The sequence below is a fragment of the Sorex araneus genome, chromosome 1 (genome assembly GCF_027595985.1).
Source record: "Sorex araneus isolate mSorAra2 chromosome 1, mSorAra2.pri, whole genome shotgun sequence".
Lineage (NCBI taxonomy): Eukaryota > Metazoa > Chordata > Mammalia > Eulipotyphla > Soricidae > Sorex > Sorex araneus.
The window spans coordinates 135,746,225-135,773,920 of NC_073302.1; the positions used below are offsets into that span (position 1 = coordinate 135,746,225).

Here is a 27,696-nt window from a genome sequence, read left to right on the forward strand (position 1 = left end):
CCTGGGTCAGCCGCATACAAGGCAAATGCCCCACCCACTGTGCTATCGCTCCAGCCCCTCCTCTGCCTACTTTTACCCTTGCACACATCCCTAACATTCTGGAGCTTCAGTTCCTGGGAGGTTTGTGATCACCACTTGATAAGCCAGTTTTTAAAACCCCGGTCTTCCTGTACTGAAAAGTGCTCACGTGTCTGGTAGACTTGTAGGCCCAGTTTCAGGTGTGTCTCTACAGTGTTCTTGGGTCTTGTGGCATGGGGCTTGGTGGCTGTGGAAGCCAATAGGGATGCAGGTACCGTGCCGGAGGACACAGGAGCAGTTCCCGGCCTCCTGCTGTCCTCAGAGTGCAGGAACTGAGGTGCCTGCCAGCTCCAGCAGCCTCTGTGTGGCTCGAAGGGTGCTTTCAAAGACAGCAATTGTGTTGGTTTTCCCCACTAACAATGTTTGTTTCACTTTTCCCATAAATTATCATCTTCTCTTAAAAAAAGAGGCAATTTTCTGTTGCTCTTGTGTGTTTTGCTTGATTCAATCAGGATATCAGCGAGTTACAGTGTTGTGATGGGCCTCTGCCTTTTCTTAGAACTTTTCCATCTTTCTCTGTGGTTTCACTCGTCCTGATGTTTGTGTTAATACTTAGCAAGTAGGGCGAGAGTGGTGTGTGAGGAGAGCCAAAATGATGAGGTGTGTTCATAGGGCCGTCTGAAAAGTAAAAGCGATGTCATTCAGGCAGTGTTTACATGCCCATTGGCAATCAAGCGTGAGTCCAGATGCCATTTCATAAGTGTGAGTGCTCGCAGAGCACTGCCCTGGTGGAGGTCGCATTCTATCGGGCTGAGACCCTTGGAAATAGAATCACCTTACGTGAATGAAAGTGTGTTGTGGTGTAGCAGTCGGGGAAGGAAGAAAAGAAGAACAGGTGAGAAGGCCTAGGGAGTAAGAATGAACTCTGAAAAGGGGTAGCCAGAGCGGCCTTCTTGAGATGGTGAGCTGTAAGCAGAGCTCCAGAGGCTGTAAGGGAGTAAGCCAGACACAGGTAGGTTTTGGGGGATTGGGCGTGGGGGTTTCTTTGTAATTGCACGCAGCACATCCAGTGTTCCTGGAGGCTTGGGACGTTGCCAAGGAATGTGGTCTGAAGGTTCAGTGCATGGCCCAGTGGTGTGGCATTCAGGGGCCACCAAAGCCACACGCACTAGTGCTCGGGGCTAGAGTGACATTGAGGAGTGTCAGACCCAGGGCCTCACCCAGGCTAGGCATGTGCTGTGCTGGACAGTCTTCCTGACCCCTGCAGGGGAAAGCGTTGGAGGCAGAGGATACACTGAGGACAAAGGCCCTGGGCTAGATGTGTGTTGCAGCCTGCGGACTGACTGGGCAGCCTGATCAGAGCTGTTTCCAGGGCTTCGGCTGTCCTTGCCAAGACTTGGAGATTTCAGGGGCTTCTGAGCCAAGGAATGATGTCCAGCTGGATGTGTCAGCCAACTCCAGGGTGCTGTGTTGGGAACGGAAGGGGAGGCAGGTAAGCATCAGAGGGAGGCATGTGGAACCATTTGGGAGCTGCTGAATCCAAATGAAACGAGGGTGGCCTCAACCAAGAGAAGGCTCATGGAGGCCAGGAGCAGGGATCCTGTGCGGATATGTTTCCTTTGTTATTATCACATGGCTTTCGGGCCGCACCGGATGGTAGTCGGGGCCTGATCCTGAGTTTGTGCTCAGTAATTGTTCTGCTTGTGTTTGTTGGACCGTGCTGAGCTGGGGCCTGAACCCCGTGTTCTCGTGTGCAAAGCACGCACAGCAGCCCTTGAAGTTTTGTCTCCAGCCCTCTGGATCTGGTTTATTTTGTTTTGTTCTGAGGCTGTACCTGCTGGTGCTTGGGGTCTGCTCTCAGCTCTGTGCTTCCAGGTCTCACTTACAGCGCCCCAGGCTTTCTCTGGCAGTGCTCAGGAGACCAGACAGTTGTAGGAATTGAACTTGGGCTTCCAGCATGCAAAACATGCGCACAGCCCCTTGAGCTGGCTCCCCAGCCCCGTGCATGTATTTTAGAGGTGGAAGCAACAAGATTTCCTGAGGGATCAGGTGAGCTGCTGGGAGTGACTCCCTGGTTTCTGGCTGAGCAGCAAGAACGGCGTTTCTGACAACAGAGGAAGGCCTTGCGTCGGATCCTCTCAGATGGGAGGGTTGCTGTGTCCAGTCCTCTCACCCACCTTCTGCACCCTCAGACGGTGAAGCTGCAGCTCCAGTTCCCTTCCCGGGAATGTCTCTCTCGCAGCCCGCTAAGCTGGCTTCACCATCGCCCAGTGTTCCAGCGCCCCGCTGCAGCTTGGTTAGTGAGGGGCGTGGGGCTTACGTTGTGCTGTTCGTCTGGTGGATGACTGCGCTGGTTTCATGAAGTAGGCATGCAATAAGCACTTCTCGGCTAACTTTTTCTTTAGGGCAGGCAGAGGGGGCACACTCGGGTGCTCAGAGATGGCTCCTGGCCCTGTGCTCAGAGACCCATGACTGAGGCCTTAGTTCTCCACTTGAGAGTGGTGACTATTTTGTTTGTTTTGTTTTGGGGCCACACCTAGTGTTTCTCTGGGCTTCCTCCTGGCTCTGTGTGTGGGGATCACTCCTGGTGGGACTCGGGGACGGGGGGAGGTTATGTACTGCTGGGGATCAGACCTGGGTTGGCAGCATGCAAGATAAATGCTCTCCTTGTTATACTGTTATTACTTTGGCCCCAGAGAACTGGCCCTTCCCCACCCCCCCCCTTTTTTTTTAACTTTTGAAGCACACATATGAAATCATTCTTGCTTTTAGAAACACTGGGGCAGGTTTGAGTTTTGTTGTTGCTGTTGTTGTTTTTTGCTTTTTGGTTCACTTCCAGCGATGCCCAGGGGTTACTCCTGGCTCTGCGCTCAGGAATTACTCCTGGCGGTGCTTGGAGGACCATATAGGATGCCGGGGATTGAACCCAGGTCAGCTGTGTGCAAGGCAGACGCCCAACCTGCTGTGATATCGCTCCGGGCCCTGAGGCAGGTTTGGTGTGCATGTAATATGCTCCACAGCCAGAGCTTGGGGCACAGGAGATGGACGGTGACTTGCTCTCATTCTTGAGCATAACACAGAGTCCAGGGCATGGGCCATGGGCGAAAGGGTGCCAAGGGGTAGTAGTGGGCTGTGAACCCTGGGGGGATGCCTAGGGGAGTTCCGCTTGATTCCTCCCAGCCTTGGACTAAGAGGCTGGAAAAGCAGCTGCAGGTTTGCCCAGCAAGCAGGGTGGGGAAGGGGCATGGCAGGCAGAGCCATCCATGTGCACAGAAATTGAGGGCCTGAGTCCCTGGTGCCTCTGTATCAGCCACGGAATGACCACAGCTATAGATCAGGCCCTACAGGGATCTATTAAATCAGAGTGTCCAGGGTGGAGGATGTAGATTCTGATGTGCTGTCTAGGTTGACAGTTGCCGGGGAGGTGGTGCTGGCTGGTCACAGAGGATCAGGCAGGGTATTGACGTGGCCAGGCCTGCACTTCCGGTGGACAGGTCCTGTGGCAAGTGTGAAGCATGGTTCAGGATGGGGAGCAGGTGAGCTCTGGCAGGGATTCAGGCAAAACAGAGACTCTGGGGGATGGCGCATGGCAGGAAGAAGCCCCAGACGAGGCTGTTTGGTGATATGATATGGTGACAAGCAGAGGGAATAGAAAATGACCCCCAGAAACCCACTTCTGCCAGCCCCACCAGCCACCAAGGGGAGAGTCTGCTGAGCTCAGCCGGGTGTGGCGAGTTTGCCAGAAGGGCCGCCGAACTGGGGTTCCCCTGAGATTCGGTTCAGGAGGGAATCTGGAAAAGGCCACAGGTGAGCAGCTGATGAGGAGATGCTGAAGGTACACTGTCCCCAAGCAGGTGTCCCTTTCCCGTGAAATTGGGATGTGCCACTCTCTGGGTGTGACTGTCCACTAGCCAGGGAGGGCTTGCAACCCCCTCCCTGAGATTCTGTGGCACCTCCTTGCATGGGGCCACACCAAAATGTGCTCAGGGCTTACTCCTGGCTCTGCACTCAGGAGTTACTTCTGTTGGTGTTTGGGGAACCACATGGGATGCTGGGGATCGAACCTGGGCCAGCTGCATGCAAGGCGAACACTCTCCCCACTCTACTATTGCTTTAAGCCCCAGCACTATCAGTTCTTAAAGCTATTCCCAGTCTCTTTCCTCCCCCCACCCCACCAGACTTGGGGAGGCAGGGCCTCACTGCGGCTGGGTCTTTCTGGGAACCAGGCCCCACCCAGAGGCACCCATCAAGCCTAAAACCCTTTTAGAAATGCTGAGAACTTTCAGGAACTCTGAGCCAGGAAGTGGTGCCCGAGACCAGCGTGTTCTGGCCCCTCCCCAGGTGACATCATGGGAAATGTTGGCTGGTTTTTGCAGCCAAGGCCCAGCAAGACAGGGGCTGGAGCAGCGGCTCAGTGACCACTGGTTGTCACCGTCCAGTACTCTGGGCAATTGTGGACCTTATGTCTGATTTCATTCCCTTGTGGTATGTGCCGCCCGGACTGGCCAGCTTTGTGGCGTTGGATTCCTGCCAGCTTCCCTGCGTCTGACTCAGCCCTGGTGTCCTCATGTCTCACGGGGACTGGCCGTTGTTCCGGAGTCCCTATTTCTGAGCACCTATTTCACGGGGCTGCTGGGGCAGTGTGAGGCTCGGGGTGTCTCTGAACAACAGAAATATTCTCCCCGTGCCAAGGCTCTTCGTCCGTGATGAGGCTGTGAGCCGCCATGCTGCCTTCCCTGGCACCTGCAAACGGAGGGTCTGGCAGTGCTTCCCCATGCCCGGTGCTCGCTCCCTCACCGGCGGTCCTTGTCCTACACATTCAACTAGCAGTCTCTTATGTGGTGTGTTTTGTTTGTTTGTTGCTTTTTGGCATCTCATAAGAACTCTAGTCACAGGCTGGAGAGACGGTACAAAGGTTAAGGCAGTTGCCTAGCACGCAGCTGTGGCCACCACTCTGGTTCCAATCCCAGCATCAACGAGTATGGGCCCCTCCCCTCTCAAGGGAAGGACATTGGTCACCTTGGATCTAGGACCCGTTCTCATTCAATAAACTCTCACCTTAACTAGAAGCGCAAAACCCTCTATCTAGGTAAGCTTCCGGCCGCACTTTACAGGGCAACTTGAGAACCTGAGGCTGCCCGCGCAAGCCTTGAACATCCTCAAAGGCCCGTGTTCCCTGTAGGGTGCCTGTGCAAACAGCACATGAAGTGGTTTCCAGGATCACCCAGCTATTAAGGAGAGTCAGGATTTGCGTTCGTTTGGATTGTTTCGTTTGTTTTGCTTTTGAGGTTTGAGCATTGGGTCACGCTGGGTGGTACCCTGAATCAAACTGGGACTGTCTTTGTGCCCGGCAGGTTCCTTAACTGCCGTCCGTGTCTCCGACCCTGAGTTCCTCTCACCATGACTCCTGTCTGCGTTGTGCTCTGATGAGTGGTGTGTTTGTGGGAAAACTGAGGTGTCGGTCCACAGGCAGGCAGCAGCCTCTGACAGTATGTAACCGGAGTGACATCTGAATCATGGGAAAAACCCAGCTAGTATCCTGAGTGGTTTGGGGGAGGCACTTGTTGTGTGCCAGGCATTGTGCCCCAGTTTAAGATTAATGATACCCACCCATCCATTCAGTCCTCATGGGAGCTTCCCCTCCACCCCCTGCCCTTGGTGTGGTTTTGGGCTACACCCGGTGGTGCTCAGGGCTTCCTCCGTGCACTCAGGCATCACTCCTGGCAGTCCTTGGGGGTAGGAGGGTGCCCCATCCACCTACTGTCCTGTCTTATCTTCCTAGGAGCTTATGGAGTAAATACTCCCATGACTCCAGGTTTGTGGCAGGACCCATGCTGAAGGAGTTGTCCTGCCAGCTCTTGGTGGCACCCTCCTCTGGCGACTCCACAGCAGCTCCTGCCGTTGGCTGCGGGTGTGAGGAGGCCAACAGGGCAGGCACACTTGAAGGGCTTGGGGAAAGCCTAGGGCGAGTTGAGACACTTGCAGGATTTGGTCAGGAGGAACCTGGAGTTGCCTTTGCGGTTTAAGCCTGGTTGATGGAGAGTGTCCTGGTGCCTTGGAGAGAAATGGGCTCTTGGATTGGAGGAGTGAGATTCGTGGGTAGACAACAGAGTTGTGGGGCTTGAGCGATAGTACAGCAGGTAGGGCATTTGCCTTGCATGCAGCTGACCCAGGTTTGATCCCAAGCATCGCTGGGTGTGTCCCAAAAAAGGAAAAAAAATGGAGTTGACATTTGTGAGTTTTTGGCAAAGCCACCTGTTTTCCCACAGTGAGACTTTTAAAATTATGACTAGATGTCAGCAAGATAAATTCTTTAACGTTTTATGAATAGTTTATACATATGATAGAGTGATCTATTTCAAGATGTTTTGTCTTTTTTTGGTATTTGTTTTTGGTTGGAGGGCACACTCAGAGGTGCTCAGGGGTACCTCCAACCTGGTGTTCAGGGGACTAGGAGGTGCTAGGGATGGAACCCAGGCCTCCTGCATGCATGCATGGTATGTGCCTGGCCCATGTGAGCTGCCTCCCAGCCCCGACTGTTGTTGAATCTAGTTCAAGGAAGTTCATAGGTGGCCAGAGTAAAGAATTCACAGCCTCTGGGCACCAGGCAGGCAGAGCGTTGGGGGAGGGGCAGGCCCTGGTCAAGGATACTCTGAAGCCCGAAAGAGACGAGTCAGGGCTTGCTCCAAAGCTGAGAGCACCAAGTCTGTGGGCCCTGGTGGGTGACAGTGAGGAGACCTGTTGAGTTGTGGGCAGACTGCACAACCCTCCTGGTGGCACGATTTCACTTCCGAACATGATGCTATTTGGGGAAAAAACAAGCAAAAGAAACACTTGAATGCAATTATTACATTCTCTGAAAATATTCAAACTCGAGCGTTCCCTGTAGCACTCGGGGTAGTGGACAGCCCTGGCTAGGGGTGGATTAGCGTAACTCTTCTGAAGAGCTGGTATCGCCTTTCTTCTTGTCCTGTCCAGAGGCGCTTGTCTATCTTAGCAGCTTCTATTAGGTGTATTTTATTGTTTTGGTTTGGGGGTCACACCCAGTGGTGCTCAAGGGTTACTCCTAGCTCTGTGCTCAGGGATCACTCCTGACAGGACTGGGAGAGCCTTATGGGATGCTGGTGATCGAACCCTGGTGTGTTGTGTGCAAGGCCAGTGCCCTACCCACTTATTATCTCTTCTGTCCGTATTGGTATATATATATATATATATATATATATATATATATATTTTTTTTTTAGCTTAGACCTTCCTTTATGTTCCCGGGATGCAGAACAACAACAGCAGCAGAGGAAGTTTCCAAAGTTCAGTCTTTCTGGTTGATGTGTGTCAGAGGTCTCCAGCTGAGGTGCTGACAGCGTGCAGACATGGCTGCAGCTGCGCTGTCTAGATCGTGCACCTTTGTATAGGTCAGTGCTACGTAGATGACCAAAGGATTAGGAGGTTTGGAATTGGGGACCATGATATAACACATTAATTTTAACTGATTATGTAAAATAAAAAAGTTTCACTATATATTCCTGATTACTACTTTTTTTAAAAAAATAGGGGCTATACCTGTCAGTGTTTGGGGGGCTGGGGTCTGTCCCCTTGGTGCTGGGGGGGGACAGATGGTGCCGGGGCATGAGCTCAAGGCCTTGTACCTGCTAGACATTTCCTCTCTCACCTGAGCTGTCGCTCTGACTCAGGTATAGCATCTTTAAGGAAAGAAATAATAATTGCCTTGCTTTTCCTTTTTGCAAATTTTTAAGCCTTTTATATTTGTTGAGCCATAGGCAATTGAGCATTTTTACAGCTTTGCTCAGGTTCTTCTAAATAAAAAATACTTATTACAGAATTATCATAAATATACCACCCAGGGAATTTCATCTCATGAGTAATGTGTCCTAAAATATCCTTACATATAGATTGTGTGTATATATAAACACTACATATAAATATGTTTCCTATCAATGGGCAGTTTGTTTTACCAAATAAACCACAAGAGGTATAATCATGTGAGTTTTCCTCCTCATTTTTGGAACTAGGTGAGCTGTATGATGTATGTGCATAGTGAGTAAAAGTAACCAAATGATTTAAGATGTGATACAGTTAAGTGAATGCTTTCATTCATACTTGGTGTCATTCATTCTGCCCTTACATATTTGTGTGTTGAATGAATCGATACAAGAATTACTTAAATAGGATATAACGAGATTTTCGCCTAGAATAGAATACTTCTTGTTTTATCCTCGGGGGCCAAGCAAGGCACTGAGGCCTTAAATGATAAAATTTTTATGATCGAGAAATCAGATTATTTCTGCTATTTATTTCTGATATTTACTGCTGTTGCCCTGGTCCTCGTCTCTCCTTTTTAAAAATGACTCAGAAGTTCTCTTTCATTATTCATTATATCTATGGGATTAAAAGTAATTTAAATTTTATTTTTGCATCGTAGGTATTTTTTTTTCTTTTTCTTTTTTCTTTTGGGCTTTTTAGGTCATACCCAGCAATGCTCAGGGGTTACTCCTGGCTCTGCACTCAGGAATTACTCCAGCCCGTGTTCTGGGGGACCGTATAGGATGCTGGGAATGAACCCCAGGTTGTCCGTGTGCAAGGCACAGGCCCTTCCTGCTGTACTATTACTCCAACCCGTCCTGGGCGTTGTTAACAGCAGGGCGTTTATTGCCATCACCTTGAGAGGCCTGAGCTCAGTGTTTCTGAGTGCGCCCTCCCAGAGCTCACAGGCAAGGCCTAACCCTAAAGCTCACCCTGTTGGAGTGGGTGCAGGAGTGACCTTTGAGGACCTGCAGGTGGCCAGTGGGCTGCTTGTGCCTGGGGTGACGTGGGCTCGGAGGGGCTTGATGCTGTGGCCACATTGTGTCCTGGGGCCGAGAATGTGATGGTCCTGGTTGCCAGCTGCCTGAGGGGGCCAGCCAGCATCCTCCAGTCTCTCCCGCTCCCTCCTCAGCTTCCCTCAGCCCCTCGAAAGGTGGAGGTGGTGGTTGCTTCTCTGCCAGGGTGAAGGAGAATGCCCGGAGCTGCTGGCCCCAAGCTGGTGCTCTCAGGTGACGCTTTCACCTGGAGGAATGGTTATGGACCTCTTTTCTAGAGAGTTTTGAGACATTTTATTAAAACAATATGATAATAATATTAATAACAACAACAACAATAGGAAAAAGTAACTCTGAGAGCAGAGAAGGAAAGACTGTTCAGCGAGGGTGGGTGAGGCCAGGAGGGAGGGGAGAAGGTGGAGAGGGGGGAGGGGGAAATCTGCGGAGGGTCACCAGGGACCGGGACAGTGTGGGCACCAGCCAGGAGAGAGGGTTCAGAGCGAAATAGGCCGCCTTGACCAAATTAGCATTTTCTTTGAACATTTTCCATGTGCGAGGTAAGAGAGACAGGCCTCGTCCAGCCTGGGCAGCCTCGGCTCTGCCCTACAGCCCGTCTCTGGGGCAAGGCCCTGGGAAGACAGAAAATCTAGTTAGTGGTTTGGGAACATTCCGAATTTCAAAATCAAAATGAAATAAAGTGCTTGCTTTTTTTTTTTTTTTAAAGGGAGAAAATGTAGTCTTTGGATCCTTGTTGCTTAGTGACTGGGCCTTTTGTATAATTGGTCTTAGGAGGGACAGAACATACTGAGAATAAGTGATTTGGTCGAGGAAAGGAAGGCAAAGTTCAGGTGCAGAAGCTGGACTCTGCGGACTGGGTTGGAGCGGGGAGCCATTGGCCAGGAGAGGGGCGGATGGGGGGCAGACGCAAAGGGGCTTCTCCCGCTGCCTCCGGAGACGGCGCTTCCTGCCGAAAATGCTGCTGGTGGTGCCGAGGATGGGAGGATGGGACGATTGCTCCCCCTTGCCCGGAACGTCGCTTGTCTCTGGGAGGCCGAAGGGTGATGGAGCCAGGCCGAGGGACGTGGAGATGCTGAGTGGGGTGTGGCTGCATTTCCAGTGTGCCCAGTTCAGCCTGCAGCTGCCATGTCAGAGAAGAAAAGCCCAGATGGCGTCCACGTGCCTCTTAGCCCTGTCTTCCTGAGGCCTCCTGTCTGTCCCAGTTAGGCTAGAAAACCAGTTTGAGGTGGAGCCCTTTCCAGCTGCTAGAAGGGGCCGTGTTGGTTCCAGGCAGTCTGTGTTCTTAGTGGCGCGTCCAACAGTCCTGAGTGGGCACCTGTGGCCAGGTCGGCGGATGAGAACATGCTTTGCCCTTGCCGGCCCCAGTGTGGCAGCTTAGGTAGGTAAGAGATGAGAAAGGGAGATAGAGGTTCTCCACACCGATGGTGCTGGGCTTGGGGCTGACATGGGCGGGCCAGGGAGCCGGTTTCTGCCTCGCAGTAGGTGAGCGATTGCTGTCAGGATCCGCAGGGGCCCCGGGGGCTATTTAGCGTGTGCAGGATGTCAGAGATTCTGTTGGGAGAAGCCCTCTGGCAAGGTCACGGGACAGGTTTAGCTCTCCTTTATCACTTGCCCCCTTGGAAAGGGAAGGGCCCTTTTCCACCGAGGGCTGCCGTGGCCTGGCTGGAATGTTAAGTGGAAAATAGCAGACGGGCAGCAGGCACAGGTAGGAGTGGCGGTGATTGGTGGCCCACTGCTGAATTAGCCACGGGAGTCAGGCAAGTAACCTGGTCTCTGGTCGCTGCGGGAGAGGCGAGTGCAGAAACTCGGCTAGGGCCCTCTCAGCTGTTGGAAAGCCCCGTGAAGCAGCCCTCCTGCCCTTCTCATCTGGCCTCAGCACCCCCCCCCACCCCCCACCCCCGCCTTGTTAGCCCTCCCCTGGCGGCTTGAGGGGAGGAGAAGGAAGCCTGTGGGTGATTCTCCCTGCTTTGCATTATGTCCTGGGTGCTTAGGATTTTGTGTCCTGTAGGGAAATTCTGATAACTCACTACACTAATTTAATAAGCAGATTGAATACTCAGTTGACAAGTTCATTCTCAGCCCCGTAAGTCACGTGTGTCAGCTGCTTTTCTCCCTCTTTCCCCGAGAAAGAAACAAGTGAAATGTGCTCGACGCAGTCGGGTGGCGTGGAGGATGGCCGCGGCACAGCTCCTGAGGTGTGGTGGAAATATATTGCTTCATTTTGAATAATCCCTTTTCCTGTACGTCAAGTGCATTTGTAAGAATTTCTGTCAATTGTGTAACTCGGAGGCCTGCACTATTTCATGTGTTCCCTCCTGTTGGGTCATATTTTCTTCTGAACTAGGAGTACTTGATTAGTTTTTCATTGTTTTTAAATCTATTTTTTACTTATTTACTCATGTCTACAGGAGCGTTGACATATTTTTATTAGTTCTTGGTCATTAACTTTATTATAATCAGTAACTTTTTAATTTTAATTTTTTATTATGTACTAGATAGCACAATTAAACAGTGTTAACATTTGTGTTTTGCCTCACACTGTTAGCATACATCACCACACCAAAGTGTCCAAAACCCTTCACTTGTGTTTTTTTTTTTTTTCCCTTTGGTTTGGGGCCACACATGGCAGTGTTGGGCTTACCCCTGGCTCTGCACTCAGGAATCACTCATGGAGGGACTCCGGGGACCGTATCTGATGCTGAGGTTTGGACCCAGGCTGGATGTGTACAAAGTAGTGCCTTAACCACTGTACTGTCTCATTTGCCCTGTGTCCTTATGTCATATGTTACTTCTTTTTCTACATCTACACTCTGGCCTCCCTGACCCCTCCTCAACCCTCCCCCTCCCCCATCCTTCCTTGGTAATCTCAGTGTTACAATTCAAGGCTGAGGGCTTCTCTATACTTGATACTGTCTGTTTCTAAGTTTTTGTTTTTTCACATACAACAGATGAGATAAATGATTACTATTTGTCCTTTCCTCTCTTGACTTATTTCACTGACCGAGATGCCCTTCAGTCCCATCCAAGTTGCAACAAGTTGCAACATCTTTTCTTATGGTTAGTTGCATAGATTTCCATTGTGCATATATACCACAGATGCTGCTGCTTTGTTTATTTGTTTATTTGGGGGCCACACCCAGCAGTGCTCAGGGCATACTCCTGGCTCTGCACTCAGGGATGCCGACAGGGCTCAGGAGACTGTGGGGTGCAGAAGACTAAACCCAGGCCAGCTGTGTGGGGGGCAGGTGCCCTGCCTGCTGATCTGTCTCTCCCGCCCTACACCAACTTCTTTTTCCAGGCATCTGTTTGATTTGGATTTTTGTGTTGTTCCAACATCCTGAGGATTGGAGTGATGCCACAGATGAATAGTGGAGGTGGAGTACACATATCTTTTCAAATGAATTATTTTGTGTGTTAAGAAAGATGACCACGAAGTAGACCTCAGTATCAGATCAGAATCCATAGACTGTATCACAGAAAACAGAAATAGAACATTTCGTGACTTTGAAGCTTAGAGGGTATCTTCAGTGACTCGATGACATTGACTGAGCAAACAGAAGCAAAGGTCAACAAATGGGGCTACACCAAACGAAGAAGCTTCTGCACTGCAAGAGAAATGAGAAGAATAGAAAAGTACCCCACAGACTGGGTGAAAATATTTGCCCACCACTTATAAAGGGTTTATTTATTTATTTATTTTTACTGTATAGTATATTGACACTATTCTCTTTCATAAGCTTCCTTCATATTTAATATCATAATACGATACTTGCCTACAACGTTTTCCTAATAAAAGTTTAGTGTGTTCATAGAGTATTTCAGATACAGCTGCCTAAGAGACAAGGAGCGAAATGCTTCCATTCCCCTTCTACGATGTTTCTCTATCAGATCAGCCCCATTTGTAACTTTTTTAATTAAAAAATTATTACATATGAGGTGGGGTGGCTTTTGATTATTCTGTGTTCACAGTTCACCTTAGACTGTATTGTATACTTCCCCTGGCTCTCTTTGATTTTGTTTTGAAATCTCTGTGACCGTGTGACACTCTGGAGGGGAGGCGGCTGGCGGGGAGCAGATTTCTCCTAACTTAACCTCTTAAAAAGTAGAGATTTGGAAGCTCTCAGCTTGGTTTTGTATTATTTCCATCATAAAAATGTGTGGTTCCTTTGTTCTTCAGATCTGGACAGCGTTGCTCTCTTTTATTTACAGTTCTCTTGGGTTTGAGAGCAGCCCGGCTGAGAGAATGCCTGAGAGTTGTTGTAATGCTTTGTCACAGCTCTGCAGCTGGTTCCGGGTACCTCAGCAGCCGCATCTTAAGCAGCCACAGATTACTTTAATTTTGAAAATTTTCCTGAAGGTAGCAAGCCCAGAGTGACCTGACTTGACCTCAGTGTATTATCATCTGCCACCTCCCGCTTCCGCACCTGAGAAAAATGTAGCCTTCTTCGCCTTTCTTGTGTTATTTAAATTTTTTAATATAAGCAGAATGTTAAGTCTAGAAACAAGTATAGATAATTCCCAGTTGAAAGTTGTCATAGCAACTAAGAGCCGAGCCATTTGTAACAAATCCTAGATTCCAGTTCTTATACTACCCCAATTATATGAAAGCAATGTTTATAATTTTTATTTTTTTTTGCTTTTTGGGTCACACCCAGCAATGCACAAGGGTTACTTCTGGCTTTGCACTCAGGAATGACTCCTGGCAGTGCTCAGGGGACTATGGGATGCTGAGAATCAAACCCTGGTCGGCCAGTGCAAGGCAAACGCCCTACCTGCTGTACCATCGTTCTAGCCCCTATAATGAATTTTTTTTCCTCTTCCTTTTTTTTTTTTTTTAAATTTTCCATTTTGGGCCATCTCCAGTGGTGCTTAGGGGTTACTGCTGGCTCTGCACTCAGGAATGACTCCTAGCTGCCTTGGGGGACCATATGGGATGCTGGAATTGAACCCGAGTCAGCCACTTGCAAGGCAAGCGCCCTCCCCGCTGTATAATCTTTCCGGCCCCATTTGTCATGTATTTCTTTTTTTTTTTTTTTCTTTTTGGGTCACACCTGGCGATACACAGGGGTCACTCTTGGCTCTGCACTCAGGAATTTCCCCTGGCGGTCCTCAGGGGACCATATGGGATGCTGGGAATCGAACCCGGGTCGGCTGCGTGCAAGGCAAACGCCCTACCCGTGGTGCTATCGCTCCAGCCCCATGTCATGTATTTCTATTGCGAAAATGATGCTTCCCATTCTCTTCTCAAGAGAACACAAGCAATTACAAGCTCTGTGGGTAAAGACTAAGCTCCCTGGAACCCCAGGAAGGTGGTGCTTGTCAGTCTCTAAGTGTTGAAACTCCATGGCCGTTTGCTCAGAGGTACGACTTGGGCTGTAGAAAGACCGCCATGCTTCCTGTTTCCCAGTCAGTCAGCCCATAACCAGCTTCCACATAGAACCCAGACTTGTACTAAACATACATATGGGAAAAACTAAGCAGGAAATGCTAAAAGGCACATGGAAAACAATATGGTTGATTTCTCAGGGAAAGCATTTTTTTTTTTTTTAAGTTTTGAAAAGTGTTTTACAAGAGATACCTTTTGGGGGGTGGGGCCAAGGGTAATTTAGGATTGTCACCGTGATCTTGAGTAGCCAGCTGCTCTCCTCTTAAAGGAGGAGATGGTTGTAGAGTCAGGGGTTCTGGTACAGTTTTCTGTAATTATTTTGCCATCATCTTCTCATTTACCTTTCTCCTAAAGATGAATATTGGAGAAAAGCTACATTTCCTTTAGAACAGGTAGCTATTTTGTTTTTTTAATGTGCTGTAAGTTTTGTGGAGTCATGCCCTGTGGCACCCACTGTTCTATCATAGATGTTCCTGTATTGTTTAGTGTCTTCATACTATGTTTCATAAAGCACTTATTTCAGGAATAAGCCCCATGGCTGCTAAAATGACTTGAGTCCCTCAAATAGGAGCTTTGTTTATTTGATACAAGATACACATCTTGTATTTCTTCCTTTGTACTCCTATGCAACTCAAATGCAACTCATTTGAGTTGCATTAAGATGGATTAAGCTGTAAATGGAATTCACCTTTGGGTGCCTTTGCTCCATAGGGCCTTGTTCTGTTCTTCCTACTTGCAACATCAATATATATATATATTGCTGGCATGTCCCAATTGCACCGAAGCAAACACAGCCAGAGCCTTGTGAATTCCTTGGGATTGTGTGTTAATATTTTTGGTGGTAATTTTTTTTTTCAAAGGAATAATCTTTTTAAAAAAAATATGTGTGTGAATATAATGGTGGTAATTCTAAATTTCTGTCACCATCTGGCAGGCAGGCACACTGTGGCACTCCTCCTCCTTTTAAATGTGTGCTTTGATTAATGCCTAATGTCTTCTTACATACCCACAAGATCTTCACCTTAGAAAGAAGGTGAGAAGGGTGGGCGTGGGAGGGGCCTGGGTGGGGCGGTGCATGGAACTGTGGAGACAGTTGCAGGGCCAAGGGCAGGAGAGGTAAGCCTTCCTTCCCGTCCTGCTGACCCTGGCACACTTTGACTCCAGTTCCCCTTCTGAGTGTCTTCCCAGCAGCTTGTTTGGAGCTGATTGTTTTCAGATCCCACCTCTGCCTCTTCCAGGGTTGCCTGATGCCCCTGGGGCTCCGGATGCCGAGGCACTTGTTCCGGGTTTCCTTGTCCGAGCCAGGTGTGGTGTAGGCTTTGATGGAGACAGGAGACCTGCAGCAGGGTCAGCGCGCCTGTGGGGAAGGAGCGCCTGCGTGTGGCATTCCTCCTCAGGGTGGGCCCACTCGCCGCCGTGTGCAATGCCCCTTCCCGCCCAGACCCTGCCCACATCCTTCCCAAACCCTTAGCACAAATGGCTGGCAGGCCACGGGCCCTCTGAGCATTTTCCATGAGGACACAGTTTCCATGTTATCTTGGGGAAGGCCCTGCTCAGCTCCCACTCGGCATTCTGTCGTTTCTGGCCCCATTTCACTTCGTGGCAGAGCTGTCCGGCTGTCCGCCTTCCTCATGTGCTCCAAGGTGTGGCTGCCTTGAGAGCTGACGGAGGGTGAGGCCTTGAGCGTCTTAAGTGTTTAAATCTCCCTCTTCTAACAGCATGCTCTGTGTCTGCACATGGAGGCTTTCCATGAGTGTTTGTTGAATGAATTGATATCCGTGCCCCAAAGCCCAGCCTTCTGGGGGCGTGGGGGAGGCAGGGGTTGAAAATGTTTTTGTTACTTACTAAAGGGACTCATGCTTGGATGAAAACTGACTTCTCCTTTGCCTCCTTTTGTTATGCACACACAAAATGCTTAAAAAGTATTAACTGCCAAAAGTTCTTTAGGCTACAGAGAGATTACTTAATACTTGTGACTGCTCCCAGGAGTTCTGAGCATGCATGCTGGTATGCTGAGTTGTCAGAACACCAGACTTACCCTTTTTAGCTGCTGGTTTTTTCAGACTCTTTGGGTGTGCGTCAGTTCGTCTAATAGCAGGTGGCTTCTGGGATTATAGTTACTGCCTTTGGAGAGCAACAGGCTGCATGCAACTCAGTTGGCATTCCTGTAGCTCTGGCCACCCACACTTGGAGCTCCTTCCACACTGGCCCCTCTTCTCTGTCGCGAGAAGCCAGATGTTATATTAACTGCAGTGACAGAGACAGCATATCGCCACTGTAGGCAGCAGCTGTCGACACGTACCAGAGTTTGAGTAGGTTAGGATACCGCGGGCTCTTCCTAAGTGGTGTGTGCTGGGCGAGAGGCTCTGGGCTCACAGCTCAGAATCGATGAAAAGGAGCCCAAGTACCTCTTCCGGTTCCCCAACCTCTCCTCCTTCCCTTCCTCTCTCTCCCTCTCACTCGTCCTCTCCAATTTTAAACATTTATTTCATAATTGTGTGTTTTCAGGTTTTCAGCTTTTATTTCTACTTTTTTTCTCATATGCTTTCCAGTTGTGTTTTGGTTTTAGAGTGTTTTGTTTTGAGGGGGATTGTGATGTGGGCCACACCCGTCTATTCTCCTGGCTCTGTGCTCAGGGTTCACTCTCCTGGCAGGCTCAGGGGACCGTATGCATATGGCATGCCGGGATCACACCCAGCTTGCCCACGTGCAAGGCTGTATTGTCTAGCCTGCTAAGGGTTTTATTTAATACCAGGTTTATTCTGTTCTGCCAGAGCAATTTAGAAGACTTTTCCTTATGTCGTTCATCATGAACTACAGCGGCCGTTTGCAAAGTCTCTTGCCCAGGCTGCCAGGGCCCGTGTCCTCTATGTCTCTCTCCCCTTATCTCTGCCTGCCCCCTCCTTCCCTCCCTTTCTCTATGGGGTCTTGTCTTCGGACATGTGTGCTCAGAGTATGTGTGCAGGGGCGAGGGGGTGGGGGCTTAGGTCACTCCTGGCACTCCTCAGGGGACCATATGTGGTACCAAGGATCAGACCTGGACGGGTCTTTGCGAGGCAGGTGCCTTCCCTGCTTATCTCTCCAGCCCCTCTCCTGTCTTTAGAACACGTGCTGGATAGAGTTAGGGAATCTCGATTCATGAGTCGTTGGTGCTCAGGCAATCTGAGCTCTGCCATTGCTCATCTCAGCAGCCCATGCGTTCCTGTTTCCCACCCCTACACATTCTTACTAGCCATCTGTGTCTTCCTGCAAGTGGACATGCTGCTGGGGAAGGGCCCTCAACTTGTCACCTTTTGCCGAGATTGACTACCTCCTCCTCCTGCCCCCATAATGCTTTTTTTTTTTCTTTTTGGGTCACACCCAGCGATGCACAGGTGTTACTCCTGGCTCTGCACTCAAGAATTACTCCTGGCAGTGATCAGGGGACCATATGAGATGCTGGGAACCAAAACCATGTTGACCACGTGCAAGGCAAACCCCCTACCTGCTGTGCTATCGCTCCAGCTGCTCTCGTGATGCTTTGGAGGAGCTGCTCTGGCACCTCTGCTTCTTTCCCAGGTGTTCATGAAGGTGGACCCAACTCACTGGGTGTGCTCAGACCACCCCGAAAGAAGAGTCTGGGGAGATAGTCCAGGGCTTATAGCACTTGTTTTGCATACTAGCTGTCCTGGGTTTGATTCCGGCATCAAATATGGTCTCTTCATCCCCCGTGACTGAGTGCGGTCAGGACTAAACACTGAGCATGGCTGGGTGTGTCTCACCCCCCACCCCTGAAAAAATATATAAGAAAACTAAGACTCTGAACACTGAATCAGCAGGCCCTTGTGCCCCTGGTTGAGCCCTCTGTTGCAACATGTCTACAGTTCAGGGGTGCCTGCATCGTTCGCATCTTTGTCACCAGCAAGATAAGAACTTGGCCAGCTGCAGTGAAGGCGGCATAATCGTAGACAGTTTATGTTGATGGGACAGGATTTCCAAAATACACTCCGAGTTGATGCTAATCGGTCTGCTAACAGGTCTGCGTCTAGTTCTGGAGTCTCGTGATAATGCTGTAGAGAGGCTCTCTGAGGGAACAGGCGTGGAGCCGCTGTTGGTTATTGTTTATATTGGTGACTTTTGTCATATGTGTGTATAATGGTACCACATTCTCAGAAGCCTATGAAAGTTGCAGTTTTCTTGTCTCTTAAGGAAGATTTCCTTGCAATTTATCTGTTTTGTAGTATCTCTGTTTGGAAGAGATGAAATCTATTCTCAGTAGTTGTTAGTGGGAAGGGCTAATTTTGACAAATGAAATGTCAGTAATGGAGCTGGAAAATTTGCCATATTATCTCTCTCTCACACCCCCCTTTTTCAGTTTTGGGTCATATTCAGCAGTGCTGAGATCACTCTTGGAGGGGATCAGGGAACTATATGTGGTGCCTTGGATTGAACCTGGTTTGGCCACATGCAAGGCAAATGCCCTACCCTCTCTATCTATGCCCTCCCTCCCTCTCTCCTTTCCTTCTTTCCTTTCTTTTAAATAGGCACAATAATCTTTAAGTTCCAAAAGACCTTAAAATAATTGCAGCAGGGGCTAGAGCACAGCGGATAGGGCATTTGCCTTGCACGTGACTGACCGGGGTTCAATTTCCAGCATCCCATGTGGTCCCCTCAGCAGCACCAGGAGTAATTCCTGAGTGCATGAACCAGAAGTAACCCCTGTGCATCGCCAGGTGTGACCCAGAAAGAAAAAAAAAAATTGCAGCAAATGCTTAAGATGCCTGAATTCTGTTTGATGTGTAACTCTGCTATTGAAATACGTGTGTATATATTTTTTAATTTTCTCTTTATTTTTAAACTACAGGAGCTCTTACCAAAGTAAAGGAGAGTAGGCGACACGTGGAAGAAGGGAAGATGGAGGTCCAAAAGGCCGATGGCATTCAAGATCGCTGTAACACTATTTCTTTTGCCACTTTGGCTGAAATTCACCACTTCCATCAGATTCGAGTCAGAGACTTTAAATCACAGATGCAGCATTTCTTACAACAACAGATAATATTTTTCCAAAAAGTGACCCAGAAGTTGGAAGAAGCTCTTCACAAATACGATAGTGTTTAATGACTGAACATTGGATTGTGCACTTTTTTTTTTTTCAGTTCGTGGATAATTTCTCCAGCAGAATACAGACTGCTATCAAAGAGCTATTGCCAACTATCAGTGGTGGTACAAGGATGGTTTTGTGTTCAACTGAAACTCTGCTGAATATATAATTATGTAGGAAAGAAACAGTTAATATGGTTATGTAATAGAAACAGTACCACACATTGTAACTAAATTATACTATGTATGCCTACACTACCATTGTAACTTTTGGAATAATGAGTATACTATTTGCCTTATTGCTTTTTTGAAGTATGGGTATTTTAGTGCATACTTTGTAGACCTCAAAACCCATGAAGGGTCTCAAAGAAGCTGGCTGGATAAAAGCCTGCTGTGGATGCCTTTTTTACTCTCATAGATTGGGATTACCGAAATTCAACCTATTCTCTGTTTACAAACTCCAACTAGAGCAGCTATGCGACTTTGTGCCTTTAGACTCTTGGTTTTTCATTTTATCCACTCTTCCCCACCCAGCCTTATTCCCACCCCCCCGCCCCCACCTGTTTAGAATAACCACACATTTTCTGATTGAAAGAGAGAAAGGCCGTGCATATAACGACACACTGCTGGTCATCTCATACTGGGGATGGATGGGGTGGGGGCAGGATGAGCTGTCATCAGTTGGCACTGCAAGTCCTGGACTTGAGTCTTGCTGGGAGCATAGCGGAGGGATCCTCAATGCTCATCTTCGGGTATGGAGTCTGTTAGGGAAGAAAATGGTGCACACTTTTCCCGTAGATGTTACAGTAGCATAGCCCTTCACTCAAGTGTCCTGGAAACTTGGCGTGGAGATTGAGAACATGTCTTACAACACAGAGAAGAAGGAGTCTGGTCAGCAGGGGACACAAGCACAGAATCGGTGATGACACACTTGGTTTTAATTCTTAGGAAGGTTTTGTTTTAGCTTGAATATTTTCTTTTCATTTCCAGTGTGATTTCGTTCTTTTTTTTTTTTTAAAATGGATCTACACTGTTAACTGATGGAGACTCCACTGTGATTCACTCGTTTACTTAATTAAAACTTTTCAGGGATGTCTGTAAAATTCAGTGTTATACGTGATGAGTAGTGTTGGTTGAGCTAAGGAGGGACCAGAAATAATTTCTACTATTCCACATGTTGGAGAGAAAAAAAAATAATTTTTTAAAAAAGTATTGATAAGCCCCTGGGACTTTTATTCTTAAAATTAGTTTAAATATATTCTTTTACTGGTAAAAGGGAAAAATACAGATGGCTGATACATACCAAAAAGATTCAGAAACAGCTTAATTTTAAAAAGCACAAAGAGATTCTGGTTTGTAATGCCAAAATCTCATGTTTTTTTTTATGGTTGCTGAGCTGAATAATGTGATTCTTGCGTTTACAGATTGAAAATTGTCACTGAGAGGTTTAAGTATCTACTGTTCTTATGAAGTCAGATCTATACTGCCTCAGAAATCCCTGGGTATTGAAATGGTAACATGGAGATAAAGAGGCCAGTCGAAAATACCAGTGAGTCACATTGATGAACGAACAGGATTGATAGGAAGAGGGTACCAAATAGCACATTTACTCAAAAAAAGTGATTGCATTGAGTCAAATTTTTGACCTCAGACTATCACAGTTTTGATCAAAATTTTGTACCTTACTTAGAGCCAGATTTAAATCATGTCCTTTGTCTTTTACTATGGACCCTTGGAAAAGTAACCATATTGTTCCCTAAATGCTAAACATAGTTCTATTTACAAAACCCATATATGTGTAAAAGCTCATTTTATTGCAGAAGTTTGGAGATTATAATTATTGTATTTGATTCTTTATTGGACAAATAAGCACCATGCTTTTCAAAGGATTTGAAAGTCAGTTATTAGCTTTTTTTTTTTTTTTTGATGGTGGTTTGATTTTGTTTTAAAGCAAAATCAGTAAACTTGGCAATGGTAGCATGGAAGTTTTTCAAGGTGTCTTATATGATTGTGCTTTAGCCAGGGTGGACAGAGCTTAAATTATTAAAGAACTAAAGATTTAAGTACAAGGAAGTGTAAGTTCATGCTGCCTGCTATAGGGGAACTCTTTTTTTCTTCATATCTACATAACATTGTAAGCCACGGATTCTTAGGAGGTTGAAATTAATTCTGGGTGTAAGACACCAGATTTTTTAGTGTTCATTTTCACCTAAGAACTTTATTTCTCTAACGTTCTTGGTCCTATTGAGACATTTCAGTATATTAAAATACTGCAATGTTAATACCCAAGAGAAAAAGCCATCATAATGTGTATGCTGGTCATCATGATCAGTGTGGTACAGTTTTTAAAAATAAACTCTCATGCCCGTCATACCATTATTTGTCTTTATTTCTAGAATTTATCATTCTGAAATGTATTTATAATGTGAGGGCGTGCCCTTGGGCCGGGTTTGCTATTTTAATCACCAGAGAAGTTGTTTCTGTGTTGTAACTAGAAGACAGGGAGATGTAACCCAGGCTGGGCATTGTAACCCATTGCACTTTTAGGCTGTTGTTTATGAAGGTACAGTTTAAACCCAGAATAGGGGCCCACATTTGAAGGCGGAACATAAAGTTGGTGCATGTTGGCTTGAAATAAAGTAGCCGGGATTTTCTGGAGCTTCACTGATAAAATTGTCTTCTGTTTATTCATGACAATGCAGCAGAATCTTAAATGCCTGTTTGGATGGTCTTAGGTTTGCTGCCGTTCTCATCAATAAGGACTTGGAAAGTGTTTCAGTTGCTGAAGTCAAACATGTAAAGTTTATGTGTAAGCCCTTAAATGTCATTCTTTACTAAGTCCATTACGTTAGTCATTTTCCCCCCCATTTGTGTCTTCATTTCTTCATAATCAAATACTGTGTTCGATAGCGTTAACCATTTTTCTCATTTCTGACTTTATTGTTGGCTAACAGAATAAGTAAAACAGGGTATTATTTATTTATAGACTAGAAATGTGGACTATTATTTTATTTCCTCCAGAATGTTATGACTAGTGCAGATCAGCCATGTTTATCTTTTAAAAAAATAAACAAAGGTTTATTCTCAGATTCAATGGAATACTATAATTATTTTTTCCTCTGCGAATCAAGGAGGCATTTATTTAACATACAAGATCTTGCACAAAAAGAAATAGAAGAATTTGTTCTCTTTCATTTCCATCTGTAGTTGCCATATAAACTGATTATGGAGTTCTCTGGCTAGTTTGAGGAATATAAAAAGGAATATAAATCATAACTAAGTCATTCAGGTTCCAGTGAGCTGCTGCCTGTGATAGTAGTATCAGTTACTGTTTATTGAGCATGTGGCAGTGAGTTGGAGATGTCTTTAAATACTAGCTATGACATGTCCAGACCCAACACTGAGACGTGCTTCAATCATGTTCATTACCCTCTCCTTCCTCTGGTGTAGACTATTGGGTGCTAAACACAACTGCTCAAGCCTTCCTTATCCAAAATACGAATGATTACAGTGGCCCAGTGGAGCCCACAAGTAACCAAAGTGCCGTCAAGAACTAAGCTTGCCCTCTCTGGGTCTTTGTAATGTCATATATTTTTTTTCTTAATGGTCTGTCGTCCCTCCCCACCCTCCTTGTGATCTGGCCTACTCAGTATCTTCTGTGTCTATAATGGTCCACTTTTTAGTTTACCAGTTTTAGTTTACCAGGCAGCTTTTAGTTTACCAGTTTCCTCCAGCCATTGATAGACCCCTGCCAGCTGGACAGGTAGCCATGACTCGGGTGGGGAAGCGATAAGGAGAGTGTTAGAGCAAAGAAAACAGTACATTTTAATCACTTTAATCTCATTCTCAAAATAAATCTGGGGATTCCATTTTAGTTTATAGATAAATTGAAAGAATGATGCTGCGGGGAGGGGGGTCCAAGATTATGTTAATTAAGTAATGGAGCTGGAATTCAGAGTCAAGGATCAGGTGCAAACTTACACTTTTAAGTTGGGTTGCATTAGAAGATATTCCTTGTTCTTCAGAAATCCTGGAGACCATTCTTAAGTGCTCCCTGTGGGATTGACAGGAAGCCTGTCATTCTCTGGGTACTGGACATGAAGGTGCAAAAGTAAGCCCCCGAATCTGCCCTTCACCTACATTTTTGGAAATTAATGTGGGAGAAGATGACTGTGTGTGGCCTTGTCACCATGTTCCAGTATCATGTACTGCTATTGTAAATGCCACTGTGTTTCAGGCGAGATAAGAGCTAAGTATTACATTCCAGTGGTGTTAGAAAGATACTAAAGAAGTCAAAACAGTGGATTTCCCTCTCTAACCCCCACAGTCATGAGAACAGAAACATTCAGCTGCCATTAGAACCACCTTGAGAGTATTGTCTTTGACTTAGTCATCATCTGGATTAGCCATGACAGATATTGCTTGGTCACATGTAGGAGTAGCAGTGACATCCGTCATGTCATCAATAAGTGCTGGTAAATCTATGAAGAGATGGAGGAGGCATCTAGGCTGAATATTGTCCTGATGCCTGGGCCCGGGAGAAACCCAGCTGAGCAACCATGTCCACTCCCGGCCTCTGAGTTAGGGGCAGTTAATCTGGAAGGGGTCACAGCACTCTTTCCAGTTGATCTTGGTCCTAAGGTGTCTCTATTCCCTTAACAGATCAGAGATTCTAGAAATTCCCTATTGGGGCCAAGGAGATAATGCAAAAGAATGGAGCATTTGCCTGGCATGTACAAGGCCCTGAGCTGGTAATACTTGGCCCTCTAAACACTTCTCGTGCTGGGTCTGAGTAACACCACCAAGTTGAGTGTGCAAGAGTGGCTTTTGAGTCTCTAAGGCGTGCTAGGGTGGTTCCTTTCCCCTCTACCAAAAAAACAAAACACAACCATAGCAGTTGCCTACTTCCAAGGACAGTTCAGCTTCTTGGGGTGAACTTAGAACTCTACCCATGGCCAGGACAGTTGTCCCTGTGGTTGCTTTCCTTAAGGGACTCACAACACACCGTGTTGGCCTGGCATTCTAGCTACAGATTCCCTCAGCTTCTAAAAAGGATCTCTGATTTGAAGAGGCCAAAGGCAGCAGGCCTCTTTTTGCCCCTTTTAATTCATTCCAGGGAATAGCTCTTGAGACCTAGCTGTGTTTCTGAACTTTGCAGACCTCCCGGGGAAGCTGACCCAGCAGACCAGTGGGAAAAGCAAGAGATCCACTCCCCGTGGTCTCGGTCAGCTCACCAACCCCTCTCAGCTCCCACTGCCTCAACTCTGTGACGGGACTAGATTTAACTGAACCGTTGAGAGTGTTGGGTTAACCAGAGTGTACCCCAGTTTGTTATCTTCTTTTGCAGTCTTCCCTCTCAGTCATGGACTTGGGAGTGATATCCAGAAATAGGTATTTAATCAGTGGTAGCTATGTTCCTGACATTGTATGACTTTGGACTGCTCGCTTAAGCTCTCCCAGCCAGTTTGCTCATCTGTAACGGCAGCAGAGGATCCCCTTCATTGACATTGTGAGAATTGAACAGCACGCGAAAATCTCTGACCCTGTGTTCCACAAGAAAAACGATAAATATTCTCCCCCGTTATGTGAAAAGGGATGAGACGATGGATTTAAATTATAAGAATTTCCATACTTGGGCCCCGATCAGTTGGGAGGCCTTTCTCCCCTCTTCCCCCTCCCCCCTGCCTGGGCTCAGCCTCCTACCTGCTCCCACAAGCCAACCTCAGACCCAGCCTCCCCACCATGCAGGTTTCTGCTCCTGGAACCCTGGCATGGCACCTTCGCCTCTTCTGCAGAGAAGCCGAATTCTCCACCACTCCCCAACACTCCTCCAGCAGGGAGGAAGGGGAGGAGCCCAGCTCTCCACAGGTGTCTTTTGTCTTCCTACTTGAAGCCCCAAGTGTCCAGGGAGTTGTGTAATACTTCCCCTGTGTCGAGGAAGTTGTCCTGGTCCAGTGTGTTTCCAGGAAACTAAGGCACAGCACAACACTGGCGTCGGGGCCTAGCCCAGCTTGCTAGTCCAGATCACCATCTAGACCCCCAGTTCAGGATTCCCCCTGTGCACAAAGCGCGGTGGCCACACATTTCTTCTCTCTGTAATTCACCATGAGCAGACAAAGACATCCTCACTGCAGTCACTTAACCACACAGAAACATAGGAGAAGCAACTTCAAACTGCAAACACTCCTGTGGCAAAACAAGAGGACCCCGGCCACCAGGCTTAGTGAGTGAAGGTGGTAGCTTGGAAGACTCAACTAGTAATAACAAGTTCTATAGCCTCTCTGATAATAAACTTAAGAGAGAAAATGTGAAGGATGTTTAAGGAGCTCAAAGAAACTCATGCCACTACAACACAAGAGGATATAAGAGCAGAAATGAGGAAGCTACGAACAGAAATGATAGAATGGAGAAACCTGGTAGGTGAGAGGAAGTTGTCCTGTTGCTCTTACCAGGAATATCTGAAGGGGGAGAGTTCAAAATTCTCACCCCGCTCACCTCATCCATCATTTGCTTCCTTCTGGCTGCTTTCCCACCTTCCGGATGCTATTCTGGACACCGAGGGTGAAGTGGGCCAGCACTGCTGCATTTACCCGTGTTGCATTTATCCGGGGAAGCTGAACTTTCAGTCTCTCATAGCATTCAGAACAGCCATTCCCAAATCCAAGAATTGGTGTAGACCTCACAGAACTTATCATTCTGCTTTTCCTTTTTCCTTTTTTTCCCCAAGCTAACAGTTTCAGGAAACGCTAAGTTTTAGTTTTGAACTCAAAATGGTTCCCCTAGATGACTGGTTAAAGAAACTTTGGTACGTCTATACTATGGAATACTGTGCAGCTGTTAGAAGAAATGAAGTCATGAAATTTGCATTATAAGTGGATCAACATGGAAAGTATCATGTTAAGTGAAATGAGTCAGAAAGAGAGGGACAGGCATGGAAAGATTGCACTTATCTGTGGAATATAAAGTAACAGAATGGGAAACTAACGCCCAAGAGTAGTAGAGATAAGGACCAGGAGGTCTGCTCCACGGCTTGGAAACCGGCCTCACATATTGGAGGAAAAGGCAGCTCAGACAGAGAAGGGAACACGAAGGAAAAGATGTTGGGAGGACCCATTCATTGGGTTAAAAGATCCATGCCAAAAGTAGACTATAGACTGAATATGATGGCCACTCAATACCTCTATTGCAAACCACAACACCCAAAAGGAGAGAGGGAGCAAAAGGGAATGCCCTGCCACAGAGGCAGGGCGGGATGGAAGAGATGGGATGGGGGTGGTGGGAGGGATGCTGGGAGTATTCGTGGTGGAAAATGGGCACTGGTGGAGGGATGGGTACTTGATTAGTATATGACTAAAATGCAAGCATGAAAGTTTGTAAGCCTGTAACTGTACCTCACGGTGATTCACTAATTTAAAAAAAAAATGGTTCCCCTGATGAGAAAAATCTTTAAAAAAAAATTAGAGTGCAGTTTTGTATTTGACAGATTATGTTCAGTTTACTGCCAGCCGTGGTGTTCCCAAGGGTCTGTCGATGTTCAAGTCTGTTGCATCTGATCCGTTTCACCTTACTGTTGGGGCCCTGTTGGTGAACACCGAGGGAGCCCCTGGAGCAGCCAGGTGCCGGCTGTGTATTCAGAACAAGTCCGAGGCAGTGCAGGAGCATCAATTTTGGGTCCTGTGTTCTTCTTCTGAGCCAAACACTATGGAGAAAGCAGAGCCAGTAACCTCAGAGCAAAGGGACTCTGGACTAATGGTGCCTCCAATGCCTACTTTTCCAGAACCCATGGGACCAAAAAAAAAAAAATTGCCCTTTTATTTGCACTGATTATTTTTTTGTTTGAGGGGGGCCACACGCAGTGGTGCTTACTTTTGGCTTTGTGTTCAGCGATCACTCCTGGTGCTACTCATGTGTGGTGCCAAAGACCCAGCCTGGCTCAGCTGCGAGCAAGCCAGCGCCTTCCCTGTTATACTATTTTTCCAGCCTCTAACATTTAACTTTCCAGACACTCGTGTTGACAGCTCACATTTGTTATTGGAAGAATTAGAAGATATAGATGTCACGCATTACTTTTTGTTTGATTTTGAGTCGACCCTGGCTGTGCCCAGGACTTACTCCTGGCTCTGCTCAGGAATTGCTCGTGACAAGGTTTGGAAAATCGTATGTGGTCCTAGAGATTGAACCCGGAATTACTATTTCTTTTTCTTTTTGGGTCACACCCAGCTATGCACTGAGGTTACTTCTGGCTCTACACTCAGGAATTACTCCTGGCGGTGCTCAGGGGACCATGGGATGCTGGGGATTGAACACAGGTCAGCCGCGTGCAAGGCAAACGCCCTACCCACTGTACTATTGCTCCAGCCCCGGAATTACTATTTTTTT

General features: G+C 47.3%; 1 protein-coding gene across 2 annotated transcripts in view; it reads left to right on the top strand.

The window, feature by feature from the left end:
• The window catches only part of SNX18 (sorting nexin 18), a 282,936-nt gene that overhangs the window by 8,322 nt on the left and 246,918 nt on the right, over nucleotides 1–27,696 (top strand). Inside the window, exon 2 of one of the 2 annotated variants that reach the window (XM_004608528.2) lies at nucleotides 19,082–22,406. The exons of the other annotated variant lie outside the window; for it this stretch is intronic. Within the exon in view, the coding sequence (XP_004608585.2) occupies nucleotides 19,082–19,335 (254 nt within the window). The 3' untranslated portion in view covers nucleotides 19,336–22,406. Of the gene's footprint in view, nucleotides 1–19,081; nucleotides 22,407–27,696 lie in introns of those variants that run through there. 2 annotated transcript variants of the gene reach the window in all.